The sequence below is a fragment of the Fusarium fujikuroi genome, chromosome FFUJ_chr01, assembly GCF_900079805.1.
Source record: "Fusarium fujikuroi IMI 58289 draft genome, chromosome FFUJ_chr01".
Classification (NCBI taxonomy): Eukaryota; Fungi; Ascomycota; class Sordariomycetes; order Hypocreales; family Nectriaceae; genus Fusarium; species Fusarium fujikuroi.
In genome coordinates, this window is record NC_036622.1 from 5,450,910 (window position 1) to 5,464,306 (window position 13,397).

At 49.9% G+C, this 13,397-nt stretch overlaps 5 protein-coding genes; 2 read left to right on the top strand and 3 right to left on the bottom strand.

The window, feature by feature from the left end:
- Positions 1-907: 907 nt before the first annotated feature.
- On the top strand, positions 908-3,310 carry FFUJ_00415 (related to pathway-specific regulatory protein nit-4; the record flags this gene model as incomplete). XM_023573319.1 has 8 exons in its annotated part: positions 908-970; positions 1,020-1,090; positions 1,144-1,513; positions 1,566-1,647; positions 1,694-2,170; positions 2,222-2,534; positions 2,584-2,903; positions 2,952-3,310. 8 exons carry the CDS (start codon positions 908-910, stop codon positions 3,308-3,310), a joined length of 2,055 nt encoding a protein of 684 aa, XP_023425060.1.
- Positions 3,311-3,970: 660 nt separating this feature from the next.
- Positions 3,971-4,861, bottom strand: FFUJ_00414 (related to TIM barrel metal-dependent hydrolase; the record flags this gene model as incomplete). The annotated part of the gene is made up of 1 exon (XM_023573320.1): positions 3,971-4,861. The coding sequence occupies one exon, from the start codon at positions 4,859-4,861 to the stop codon at positions 3,971-3,973; it is 891 nt and encodes a 296-aa protein (XP_023425061.1).
- A 939-nt stretch (positions 4,862-5,800) lies between these two features.
- Positions 5,801-6,468, top strand: FFUJ_00413 (probable MXR1-responsible for the reduction of methionine sulfoxide; the record flags this gene model as incomplete). XM_023573321.1 has 2 exons in its annotated part: positions 5,801-6,068; positions 6,119-6,468. The coding sequence occupies 2 exons, from the start codon at positions 5,801-5,803 to the stop codon at positions 6,466-6,468; spliced, it is 618 nt and encodes a 205-aa protein (XP_023425062.1).
- A 352-nt stretch (positions 6,469-6,820) lies between these two features.
- On the bottom strand, positions 6,821-7,903 carry FFUJ_00412 (related to growth hormone inducible transmembrane protein; the record flags this gene model as incomplete). XM_023573322.1 has 2 exons in its annotated part: positions 6,821-7,307; positions 7,365-7,903. The coding sequence occupies 2 exons, from the start codon at positions 7,901-7,903 to the stop codon at positions 6,821-6,823; spliced, it is 1,026 nt and encodes a 341-aa protein (XP_023425063.1).
- Positions 7,904-8,579: 676 nt separating this feature from the next.
- FFUJ_00411 (related to F-box protein PpaB) lies at positions 8,580-11,558 on the bottom strand (the record flags this gene model as incomplete). The annotated part of the gene is made up of 1 exon (XM_023573323.1): positions 8,580-11,558. The coding sequence occupies one exon, from the start codon at positions 11,556-11,558 to the stop codon at positions 8,580-8,582; it is 2,979 nt and encodes a 992-aa protein (XP_023425064.1).
- Between the last annotated feature and the right edge of the window lie 1,839 nt (positions 11,559-13,397).

Sequence of the window (13,397 nt, forward strand, 5' to 3'; positions counted from 1 at the left end):
TAGCCAGTTCCTCGGTATCCGGGAATGGCTGCGGAGCTCCATATGTAAAGTGTTCCTGTTCCGGTTCCGGTTTCGCCTCGTCTGTCACTTAGCTTGATGTACGAAAATGAAATCAAAAGCATATGATATATATATCTAAGAAAACTCGAGTTCCAGTACTAAATCTTGGCAATATAATAGTTGCGAATAAGACCAAATTCGTCCTAGAAACTGTCGATCTTCTAGGTTATGACGGTTGAAGAGGCCCAAGTTACAGCACATCCAACGCTGTAGTGTCCTATACCGTTGGCTGCGCCTTCTCTTGGAGCAGCCATCCCAAAGAGCACATGACCCACGTGATCATTTTGTAGTTGGTCCTGAGGCTTCCAATGGGATATGCCTGATCAACCCTTGCCTTTTACATTTGACTGTCTACAAGATCGTTCAATACAATCCAACATATCTCATCAATTGATTTGAGGACCTGATCTCACTTACACAGAGTCTGGTCAGGCCTGACAGGCCTAGAACCCGCCCCCACTTGTCCCTCCGAGCTGGGGCCTCCCGACAGTCTTGCCCCGGCCCAACGCAGCATCGGCTCCGTGTACTTTACCTTTACTTTACCTTTGACTCGAAACAGTCACAAGGCGGAGAATTCTCGTCCTAGTCGGGCTTTTATCTACTGCGCCTTGTTTTTTTACCCCTAAAGGAGAAAACCACCTTCACTGTCTTTACACTGTCCCTCGGCGCAGTAATCTACAGCTTCATTCATCGGACAGACCCGGCCCAAGTTCTAGGTGGGGTTTCAATGTCCAACGCGGGGCTCACTCTCTGCTTCTGACGACTCTTGCCGATTTAATTACAATACCGGCACTGACCTGGGCTGAACTGGACTGGACGAGAAACTCACCAGACTTTGTGGCACATCATGTCGTCGGTCAAAGCCACGAAGAAGAGCGCCTTCTCTTGTGAGCCGTGCCGTAGACGCAAGGTCAACACAATCGCTATTTCGCCCATAAACCTATACTGATGCCCTTTAGGTCAAATGTGGCGGCGAGCAACCGATTTGCAATCGCTGTGCTGCTAGAAGCGATGACTGTATTTACAAACTGTGGGACTCACCTCGGCCTCATTATTTTCTGAGCAATTGCTCACGTGTCATAGAAACCCGACTCTGTCTTACACCCAACGCCTCGAGGAACGCATCAAAGAATTGGAAGACCAACTCGCTGCTATCAAATCTCCTCCCTCAGTGGCCGCCTCAAACCATTCGAGTCCTGGTGTCTGGAACGGCCATGACTCGAATCGCCATCCTGACGAGCATGCAATGACGAGGAGCTTCATGGGTCTCAAGATCGACGACAAGGGTGGCATTACTTACCATGGACCGACTAGTCTTTTCAATCTTCCCAGTGACCCTCACAAGCATAAGCCAGACTCGATATCATCCATTGACTCAGATGCTCATAGGAGAGAGCGATTGGTCAACAATGCATGGCATCAACGAGCGATGGAAAACCTGTCTGATATCCCAGTAGGTTTTCGTGTAATCCACAGTCTCATGGGCCTCGACTTACACCATAAAGGAACCCTTTCAATACCTTCTGAACGTGCATTGGTGCTGGATCCAGCCTCTTTTCAACTTCATCTACAGGCCTGCATTCACTCGTATGCTTCACCTTGACATCATGTAAAAAGTAACTAACACTCACAGGTGACATGCAATCTATGGGGCCGTACTATTCTCACACTCTTCTGAATGCTATGCTCTCACATTCCATCCGCTGGGGTAAAAGCGATCCCTCCACCAAACAGCTGCTGGATCAGTCTTATGATGGAGGAGCTGTCTTTGCAAAACACGCCCGAAGCATGCTTTTCGATGAACTGAGTAGAGGCGTGTGCACTATCCCAACTGTTCAGACACTGCTACTTCTTAGCGCAGGGGAATGTGGTCATGGCAACACGACGCAGGCCTGGATTTATAGTGGCATAGCGTTCCGCCTCATCGATCATTTGGGCATTTGTGTTGATGGACAAAGGTATCCAGGATCTGTCCATTTGACTGATGAAGAGGTCGAAATTCGTCATCGACTTTACTGGAGTTGCTATTTCTGGGATAAGATTATCAGCCTATACCTCGGTCGTTCGCCTTCACTGCAACATACACAGGTGTCCCCGCCCCAAATTATCAGTAAGTCTAGCTGTGGAACTATTCATAAAGTAAATTACTCATAGTTTCTAGTGGACGACTCAGCTGAGAATGAGCTCTGGGTCCCCTTCGACTCTCCTCACGGATCAGATTGGAAGTATCCTCCTGCGACAGCTCATTCAACCTCCTGTTTCATGAGTGCTTGCCGGTTATCGGTCATCTTCAATGAGATTCTCATTCACATGTATGATCCATTACTGGAGAATACTGAGGCAGAGATGCAAGAGTGTCTACAGACGCAAGACCCTGCCATGAGACTATGGTGGGAACAACTCCCTCCTCATCTCAAAATCGAGCTCTCCGCCATGCCTGAGCTGGCACCTCCTTCGCACATTGTCACCATGAAGTGAGTATCAGTTTCTTATTTCTAAAAAGCGCTGGCTAACCCGGTTAAGTGCCTTGTACCATACGTTCAGAATCCTCCTGTTCAGGCCGATGCTCACCTGGCAGGTATACCCAGAGGATGAAGGCCCTCATCCGATGCAAAACCATCTCGTGGAATGTGTCACATCTGCGACATCTATTATAGCCATTTTCGATCTTTTCTGCAGAACATTTACCATCAGCCACTGCGTTCTATCACTCTCATACAGTGTGTATATCGCGGCCACAATTTTCCTTTTGCAGGTTCAAGCTACGCCTGAAGACCAACAAGCAGTTCGCAAGCTGAGCTTCTGCGTACGAGCCTTGCATCAGGCCAAAACTGTCAATCCAGGTAAGTAGCTCACACGCATAGCTATACAAGCTCTAACCCGCCGCACAGTCATCTCAAGTGCTTTGGATTTGATAACCCGAGAGATGGCGAATCTTGGGCTCGATCCAGGATTCAGTACACCACAACAGCAGCCTCCTCCGCCAATGCCCCATCCTATGCCAGATGTTCCGATGCCTACAGATATACCGATTACCGAGACTGTTTACCCGGCTTCATTTGAGATACCTGCACAGCAATCGCCTTACGAGCCGGAGCAGCTGTTCCAGACACCATGGGCTGACAATATGAATCCAAATGCAATGGCAGTTGACCGAGGAGTTTTCGAGGCTTTGTCTTCGTTTGAGCCCCTGAGTGTACGGGTGGGCGCTATCTACGAGTCAGGAAACAACCCTCAGAATTTTGGTTGATCAAGGAAGCTGTGGTAGCAGCACTCTGGAATATACTGAAACTGGTTTTATCAACGTCGATGACGGCAGGATGTCCAAAAATCAGGGAACTGATCCGAATTCGTTGCCCAGAAACTCAAGTGGCCTGAAAGATATCAACTTCCCGACTGGGTATCAGGCACTCGAGGAACCACGGATCTTGGTTCATCCAGTAGCAAGGGCTCGTCGACAGAAGAGGCTTACCATGCATTGATGGTCTTGACTATGAGCTCTTACATCGGGATATCAAAGCCGATTTGCCGTTATATACCCGCATCTCCCGAGCCCTCAAGATCCACGCGCCGAACACTGATCGGCGCTCCTCGGAGAAGATATTACAGAAGTTATACTTTCAGCCATGAACTTCATGCTGGAACATGGAGCTATGGCCTGATTGTCTGTGTAGTCTCGCGCTCTGTGTAGAACGGTCCTTGGACTTGTGGCCGTTTTGGAAATCGTTCTTGACGTTTCAGGTATTGCAATGCAACGGCAGAATGATTGACAGGTGAATAATAGGCAGATATGATATGAATACATAAAAGAAAATATTAGCAAGCACATATGTCCGTTGCAGAAAGAACGAAATCAGCTTTGAACACCATGAATGAGATCCCCCCTTACCCAGCCATAAACTGATTTCAATCACTGATCTGCCTTCATCGATGGCCTCTGAACATCCCATAAATCTTCAGCATTTCCTCTAAACAGCCGCTCTTTGAGATGCTCATCATCGCTGCACCAGCTCAGCACCCTCTCCATCCAAGGCTTGATATTCAACCCCTCAAACCTTGTGTGAGGCCAGTCGGTTGCAAAAACAACATGAGTCTTTCCAGCGACTCGAATGACCTCCTTAGCAATGAGATCCAAATCTCTGTAGTCCGGGAGCGTGCTCATCCGGTACGCGGCCGACAGCTTGACATATGTCTGGCCGTTTTTAAGCAAGTTGATGAGGGATGAGAAGCCTGGTATGTCGTATGGGTCTGCGCCTGCGTATTTGTTCAGGGGCGGTTGTCCAAGATGGTCTATGCAGAACTTGACATTGAGCTTCGGAATGATGTGTTCAAGGAGAGTGACCATATCCATTGGAACATAGACCTGAACAACCCATCCCAAGGGTCTCACGGCATTGGCGTAAAGCATCAGTTGACGCTCCAGCTCGGCCGCATCAATCGCAAGTTCATTCGAGAGGATATTGAGTCTCACTCCCCGCACACCCAGTTCATGCCAAGAACGCAATTCCTCTTCCTTAACGGCCTCAGGGTCAATGGCAACAACGCCTCGTCCACGGTCAGCACCAAGGGCACGCAGGCCATCGAGCAGACACGAGTTGTCAAGGCCATAGATAGATGGCTGAACCAGGACTATGTTTCGAAGTCCAACGCTGGTTTCAAAGGCGAGAGCTTGGTCCAGACTATGAGATGTAGGACGGTATTTGGCTGAAGCATCAAGGGTGTAGTTCTCCACGTCGACAATGTGCATGTGTGAGTCCCATGAGTCGGGAGGAATGCGCTGAGCAAGGTCTGAAGAAGTCATATTGAAGATATTGAGTGCGTATAATTCATTGAATAGGTTATAGAGGGTTCTAGGGAAGATATATAGTCAGTGTAAGTATGAACTATGCTATGTCCGACTGGGGAACCGAGGTCGGCCGAGTCGGCGGGGAAGACGAGATGAGAGTTTAAACTCCGCAGTTCAACGGACGGTGAGTTCCGAAAGTTAATTGACCGAAGAGCATCTTTATCTTATCGTGTTTTTATTGCATTTGATATCCTAGGAATTGTTTATGTAGATGCGTGGCATAATAACGGCAGTTATCCTTGTTAGCACGTGTGAAAGGGTTTTGCAGGCATTAGTTACATGTCACGCCCTGAGTGCATAGGGCGCATGTATCGAAGAATAGATGCCTAACGGCAATAGTGAAATCCACAAATATAGCCGAGATGGCCTCTCACTAACAGCCACTGACTGATATCTGTAATTGAGCGTATAAGAAGCGTATGCACAGCCAGCATAAGCCGGCAACTTACACATCAGCAGGCGTATAAGCAGAATTACCTGTTTCAAATAGGTAGGTCACAGCCCTGTAGCTCACTCCCGTTGCAGTAAATCTGTTCAGGTAATCAAGCACTAAAACACAGCCTCAACCGCTGATTCCATGGCCCATAACTCGCTAATGAAATGGAATCGCGGGGCAGAAGAAAAGACCCTTGAACTAAACGACACGCCACCTTCCCAAAAGAGGAAGCAGAGCTCTGCGAAATCCAATCGTCATCTGCGTCTTCGGTGACGCAGCTTCTATTCTCTAACCCCCGCCACATTTTGGGCTCCCCCCTTGTAAAGATTTGTCATTCACAGTGACCGACAGCCCGAAAAAACATTCAAATATCAATGCGATTCCCTCGATAGCTTCACTTCACTCTCTCTCCACAGAACAGAACAACACAATCGCATTCATCTCTATCAGCTGCAAAAATGTCCTACCTTCCTCCCTTCTTGGCGCGTCTCGCCCGCCCCTTCACACAATCTACACGTCTCTCAATCGCTCCCGATCAATCCGCTGCATCTGTCATCCCAGAGGGCGCCCAGCGCTGCACCGTCGCTGCAGGATGTTTCTGGGGAACAGAGCATCTGTATCGCAGACACTTTGCCGACAAGGGTCTCATTGATGCCAAGGTTGGATACATTGGTGGTGATCTTGAAAACCCCAGCTACCGCGCCGTCTGTGGTGGAAAGACGGGCCGTACGTCGCAATCCACATCATTCGCATTTGACTGTAACTAACATACATAGACGCCGAGGCCGCACAAATCATCTTTGACCCTACAAAGGTCTCATACGCACAACTCCTAGAATTCTTCTACAAGACGCACGACCCCACGACGCTGAACCGCCAGGGCCCCGATACCGGCCCTCAGTACCGCTCTGCCATTTACTTCCACAACGAGGAGCAGGAGAAGATCGCGCGCGAGGTCACAGAGAAGGCCAACAAGCAATGGTGGAAGGGCGGCATCGTTACCGAGATTGCACCCGCTGGAAAGTGGTGGACTGCTGAGGAGTATCACCAGCTCTACTTGCACAATAACCCATCTGGCTACGAGTGCCCGAGCCACTTCATGAGGCCATTCCCACCTTTGGAGTAAATAAATATTCGAGGATAATTGCATTTTGGCTTAGCAATCGGATGGAAATGGCACCAATGATATCAGGAAACTTAACTTGGAATGATGCAATGAGAGGACAGAAATTCAACATATACCTAGTCACAATATTAAACGTTTGAAATCCACTCCACTCTGATTATTTGAATGTTTTTTTTATTTCTTAGTTGCTAATCCTGAAATTAAGAAATTGGAAAATCCTTCCACTTGTAGACCGGTTTCAACAAAAAACAGGAGAGGAGTTCACTATCCTCCATCCGAGTAATAATCCTTTTGCTAAAAATAATACAAAACGCCTATAGCGCTAGTTTTATGCAATGTCATCACCAATCGCTTACTTGCGTCGGTTTTGCTGCATCATCAGGATCTGAACCATACGGATGAAGATGTTGAGGAAGTCAAGCTCAAGAGAGATACTCTCGTTGACGGGGTCTCGGCGGATGACACCAGCCTGGGCGAGACGAGCGTGGTGGAGGACCTTCTGGACATCGTACAGAGTGAATCCACCAAACACAGCAAGACCACCATACAGCCAGATGCTCTCAGTGAAGGCAAGGGTTCGGATAGCGGTGGCGGGGATGACGAGAGGGGCGAGACCAGAAGCAGCGACGATGGCGGCACCAGCCAGCAGAGGACCACCAATGTAGAGGTACTTCTCCTGCTTAGCAGTGGCACCGACAACGGCAAGACCACCCATCATGGCGATGGTGTAGAGACCGGCACGTCCAAGAAGAGCGGGAGGAACGAAGGCGAGGAGGGGAGCGACAAAGGCAGCCTGAGTGGCGTTAAAAGCGGTCCAGAGGGCGTACTTGGGGATGTAGCTGGAAATTGTCAGTAAAATGCTTCAACCTTGGCATTGATGGGATTCAACAACTTACTTGTCAGGGCTGATAGATCGAGTTCCAATCATGGTGGCAAAGCTGAGAGCGAGACCACCAATTCCAACAACCCAAGGGTTAGTGACCATGATTCGGTAAACGAAGCCGGTCTGAACCATTTGTCGAGCCGTCAATCCAATGATACCAATTCCGAGACCAGTGTGCAAGAAAGTGTTGTTCAAGTATTCGCGCTCGTAAACGGGCATGCCGCCATCCTCACGGGTCTCCCGGTTGAAGACAGCATTGATGGCAACGAGCGTACCACCAAAGATGGCACCTCCAACCAAGAGTCGTCGGCTCGTCGACTGAGGCGCTGTGGCAGCTCCCGCAGCTTGCTGGTTGTAAGATCGACTGCCAGCGCGGCTCGTTCGCTGGAAAGCATTGCGGGTGGCTGCGGATGTGACGCGCGATGTGAAGAAGTTGGCCGTGGGCTTGGATTGGACGTGGAAGCTTCGGACGGATGCGGTGTTGCGGAAAGCAGTCTTTGAGAGCTCAGGGAGCCTCTGCGCAAGTCGCGCAGGGCCCTGGCGGACAGTCATTGTGAAGGACATCGTCGTTCTGGCGATGCAGGTGTTGGGAGGAGAGGAGAATGCGATATGCAGTCCTTTACAAAGGAAAAGGTTGAAGCGGGGACGGGGGATCGAGAGTGTTATAAGTCCCCGGTAAAAGAATGGAAAGCATGACGTTGGTTCCGGCTGTGGAGCCTACCTACCTAAAATCCGACATCACGTGGCGGCGCTGGTGGAATATTGTGGAAAGAACCGGCGCCTCTCGGTGACTCAGTTGGTCATCACTCTCGGCGGCTACGGGCTCTAAACTCCAGGTGCCGTCGGATTTACTGGTGTTAGGCTATGGGAATAGTTACATCACAGATACTGTGCCTCGACGTTACCTTCTTTCTAGCCTCTTCTATTTTCGGCTGCTTCTTTTCAATTCCAATATTATTATGAAGGATATCAATCAACACCTCCATCAAGGGTATCTACTAAGCATCCTTTCCCCCAGCATCCTTTCCCCCAGCATTCACCCCGTTGCATCATGATTTCTCTCTACCCGAATATGCGTTACGTTACATCGCACGAGACTTGATATGTAGTAATGGCAAATGCTCCGCGACTTTGACGCCAATGCTGCGCAACGTAGATCCAATGCTTTCCATCCCAACTCAATTCCCAATCATTTCCTCAAAATGTCCCTCAAGACGCCGTCCTTTCTCTATCGTAAACTTCCAAATCCTTTCTCAATGACAAATCGCACGGGTCGTCGCGCTCTCTTGGCTCTGTATCCAAACGCAGATCGTGGCATAAAGTTCTGCGATGTGAGCATAGCAACGCTCATGGCCTTGGGTGCAGGACTATCATCTTCGGATTGTCCCTGTCCAGAGATTTCGCTTGGCGTGAGTTCTGTAGAACGTTGACCAACACGGTCATCAAACCCCCAATTCGAAACACCACCGGCTCGGATCCAAGACTCTAAGTTACGGCATTGACTGACATCCATCCAGTTTAGTCGCCCACACCCGTTGAGGACATTTTCGACGCCTCGGCCAGTGACACGCACGCAGCCACGGACACTGAGGGCCTCCAAATCGTTCAAGTGGAGCGCCACGCTTTCCAAGCTTCCATCGCTGACCGCACTTCCGCAGAATGCCAATCGCAGCTCCCGCAACTTTGGCAGACGGAGAGCGACAACCTCTGTTGCCGTGTCAGAGAGTGCACAGCAGAACGATAGGTCCAGATGTGTCAGGTTCTTGGCTGAGTTGACCAGGGCAACCACCGCATTATCCGAGAGATATGTGCAATCAGCTAGGCACAGCCTAGACAGCTTTTCAAACCGGAATGGCGCCCATGATTGAAACCCTGCATCTGTAATCGACGTGCAACGTGTGAGGGACAACGACTCGATACGGTTCGAAGCATGGGCTGCCAAATGTGCCATAGAACGATCTGTGATATGCTTGCAATAGGAGAGGTTGAGGCGTCTGAGTTTCGGGCACCCAACTACTGTACCAGGGGGGAGAACATGCTGTGCGGCCTGCTTCTGTTGCTGCTGCTTGTTTCGCGATCGAGCTGCAGAACTTGAGATAACGACTGATTTCGAAGGTGGAGGATCGGGTACAACCCAGCCAACAACGCGGCCTAGAAGATTATCACCGACCTTGCGGCAGTTGCTCCAGTCAACTTCTTCTAATCCCTTTGCGTTCTCGCTCATCTCCAAAATCTGGTTCGCAGAAACGTCCCAAACTGATTTCATCTTCCACTTCTTGACATTTTTGCCACAGCTACGCCATAGAGCACCGAATCCTTCATCCGTTATATGAAAGCAATTATTCAGGTCAATGGACAGAGCGCGAGTGCCAATGAAGGGGGCGAGCACCTTGATCAGGACTTCGTCAGTAACCTTGCGGTTGTAAATCGAGAGGTCGACATCTTGGCAAACTTTAGGGGATGTAGTCAAGAGCTTACGCCAGTGTGTGCTAACAAGGCGTAGTCGAAACAGCTCTCCTATATCCACGTGCTTGAAGATATAAATCAGGATCTCATCTGAGAGCACTGGTTTGCTCATAGTGATTGGTCGGGTGGGCAGAGTCGTCCGTACTCGCTTTGCCGGGACGTCGTCGTCGTCAGCTGAAGCATCAGAAAACGCAAATTTGATAGGCGTTACCTCTGAGAGGCGAGACCTGGCACCATTGGTCGTTGGAGTAGAGCTGTCTGTTGGAGGCACTGGCGGTGCCAACGAATGTCGTCTTCGATTTCGAATATTCTCCATGTTCACGCTCAAGAACGGATCGGGGTCCTTGGGTGCTATGTTGCTTGTATCCTCTTTCGCTGGAGACCCAGGTTTGGACGGGGTAGTAAAGGTGAGGTCAGGGAGGGATGCTCTTGTTGGTGTTGTAGGTGTGGGCGGGTCAGATTTGTTGGCCTTTTCCTTAACATCAACATCAATCATAACAACGTCGTCGCTCTGCTTCTGATATCGCAAGCGTGCAGTTTCTTTGACCTGTGTCAGAATATCCGAAGGGCAGCGTCTCCAGAACTCGTCGAGGACATCGCCTGTAATCATGATACACTCCACAGAAGTGATAGATCTAACAGTGGCTGTTCGACCTCGCGACAATCCAAGACTTGCAACTTCGCCAAAATATTGGCCTGCCTTCAGTCGAGGTCGTTTTGGGATGGCCTTGGCCTTATTCTGAATGTTATCGTCGTAAACTGGCTCATCATGAATGACCTCCGCCTCGCCACGAACAATGAAGAAAATTTCGTTTCCTGGTAAGCCTTGGCGAACGATATCTGTAAACGGGGTATAAGATTTTGGTTGGACACTCAATCCCAGGAAATGCAGAATTTCTGCAGGAAGTGTAGAGAAGAGCGGTAACTCCTTAAGTGTTGTTCGAATATTGATCTGACCGCTTCCAATCGCACTACCAGCAGCTGGGTCCTCCATGATTCCAGGGCTTGGGGACTTTCTTTTCTTGTTGTTGACGACCGCACCGTCCTTGATAACACCCCTTTCTCCAGTAGAGACCTCTCCAGGAGCAGCTTCTCGAGCGCTGAAGTCTCCCTGGGGAGATTTGACCAGTCTGCCACTTTCTTGCCGCTTCTTTTTCAGAAGGTTCAAGCGTTCTTGTGCCTCTTCTCGAATCGCCTTCTCCATTTCTGGGAATTTGGGTATCACGGCATGTAAATCTTCCTTCTTCAGCACTAGTAACAGACACTTCGTGCGCGCTACAATGGTAGCTGTTCGAGGCATCTGCATCAAAACGCCAATTTCTCCAAAGAACGACCCGGGATTGAGCTCAGCATAGACCGCCTCACCATCACGCGAAGTGACAGCAACTACTCCTCGAACCAGCCAATACATTGCCTTGGCTTCGTCTCCTTCCGTCACGATATGGTCATTGGGGCTTTGGATTTGAGGCTTCAGGTGATTTCCTATAGCAACAAGAAACTCTTCCGGAGCTGACATAAAGAGGGGGAAGGATCTGATACGGTCAACCAGATCTAGCGGCATGTCTCGGATAAGCGATGCTGTAAGCGGCGAAGGCCGCACTGGCCGCGTTGGATTCGTTTCGACATTGAAAGACCGAATCAATGAAATCGAGTCTGAGGATGTCGCAGCAGCCGAGGCCTGCTGATGATGAGCCAAAGCCCTATAAGGCGATGGCGAGCTTGGGGAACGACCCCGCCTCATGGTTCCAGGTATGGCAAATAGCGGTGTTGCTAGAAGTCAGCGGAATCGCAACAACGAGGACAATTGCCTCCCCTCCAGCAAGCTCTCGAGCCGCCGCCGCAGCTGAGAGTAACAGTTTCGTGACCTTTGATCTTTGTTCCTGGCTTTGTGTCTCCAAGGTTATGACGCGGAAATGTCAAGTATAACTTGGAGAGTGGATCAAGGTACAGTCATGCTCCGGTGTGACGTTGAGGAGCAATCCTTGAGGAGAATAGGATGATCGCTTTCGTGCAATCGTTTTGCCGACTATGGCTTGAGATATGGACGTACAAAAGGCTTGTGTTGAAGCCCAGGCTCGATCCGTCGGCCCCGTGATAGGTAGAGGGGCGTAGAAGCTGCAGTCACAGACTGAATATCAAGGTAGAAGTCGTACAGGATTCCAAGGCGGCGGTTTGAATATCTTTTTCGTAACACGAGAACAAGGAGCGAGCTGTTGTGCAGGTGATGGCGTAGATGTTGAACGTCAAGAATGATCGCGTGGATAGATCGAAGGTGGCTTTCAAGGAGTGTGAGCGATGACGGACGGCAGACAAAGAATGGACACTGGTGTTGGGACTTACCAAAGCTTAAGCGGAAGCCAAGAAACGAAGGTTATCTGATTCTCACGGATAGAGGTTAAAGAAGAAGAAAGCTGGTGGGGAGCTGTCAAGAAGCAACAAGGAAGCTATTGTAAGAGTGGCAATTGGCGAAGCTCGAAGTGGAAATCGGTTGAGGAAGGTCAAGTCGAGGTCAAGCCAAAGGAGCATGCACAGTATGTAGGTAGGAGATAGATAGATCCGCATGGGAAAAGATGGATTCCAGTGCCAGTTCTGGCCGCCACATGAACGACGCCCACTCAAGACCACGACCACGACACAGAAGGCCCCTCTTGCATTCGACACGCCCACTCACACGCACAAGGAAAGCTTGGTGTGGGGTAGTTAGGCAAAGTACCTACAGTACAGCACTGTAGGTACTATCCTGACTTAGCTGGGCGGGCGGGCAGTGCCGTCACACACGGTGAAGGAGCGTGTAAGAAGCGAGCAAAAGAACAAGGGCCCCTGTGCAAGTGAAGCTTTGAGTGGAGAAGTGTGAGCAAGCCAAAAGCAAGCAAGCAAGCATCGGTAATGCAAGCAATTCAACGGGAAAAGAACGGTTTCGAGAGTCAAACTTTGGTTAATCACCGAACGGCACAGAAATTGACTCTCGCAATGATGCGACTGTTGATAAACTGAGATGCCCTAGGCTGCTCGCGTGGTGGTGCCGGTAACTTGGCACAAGCGCATGTAGCTAAGATAGTCGCAGTACCAGCTACATTAGCAACCTATTGTCCTGTACCTAAAGTTAGTGGCGTCTTAGGGCAGTGGACATCCCATCACAAAGTGAAACGGAGCCAGCCCCGGAGCTGCTGTTGGGAAGAAACCTGAGGGTCAGTGCGTTGAGGCGCTTCGGTGGATGCTTCGATAAAGCTTCAGTGGGATGCGATGTGCTGTTTGCTGCTCGTCATGGACCTTGACCAAACCCTTTCAAGGACCCTGGTAATGGACTTCTCATCCTCACTAGCGAGCGGCACCAAGCGCAGATGACCGAGCGCGCACAGGGCGCTTAACGGTTCACTGGTACCTTTCTTTTGATGTTTAGCAGGGGGTAGAATAATCTGACCAAAAACAACCTGTGTGAGAGCTGATGCTGCGGAAGCGACTCCGATAGCTTGCTTCTCCTGATTCCATACCATAATCCATGCATGGCCAGTACATACCTAATTAAAAATGTCCCATCAGTTTGACGAAGCCGTGGTTGACGGTGAGCCATGGTCTTTTA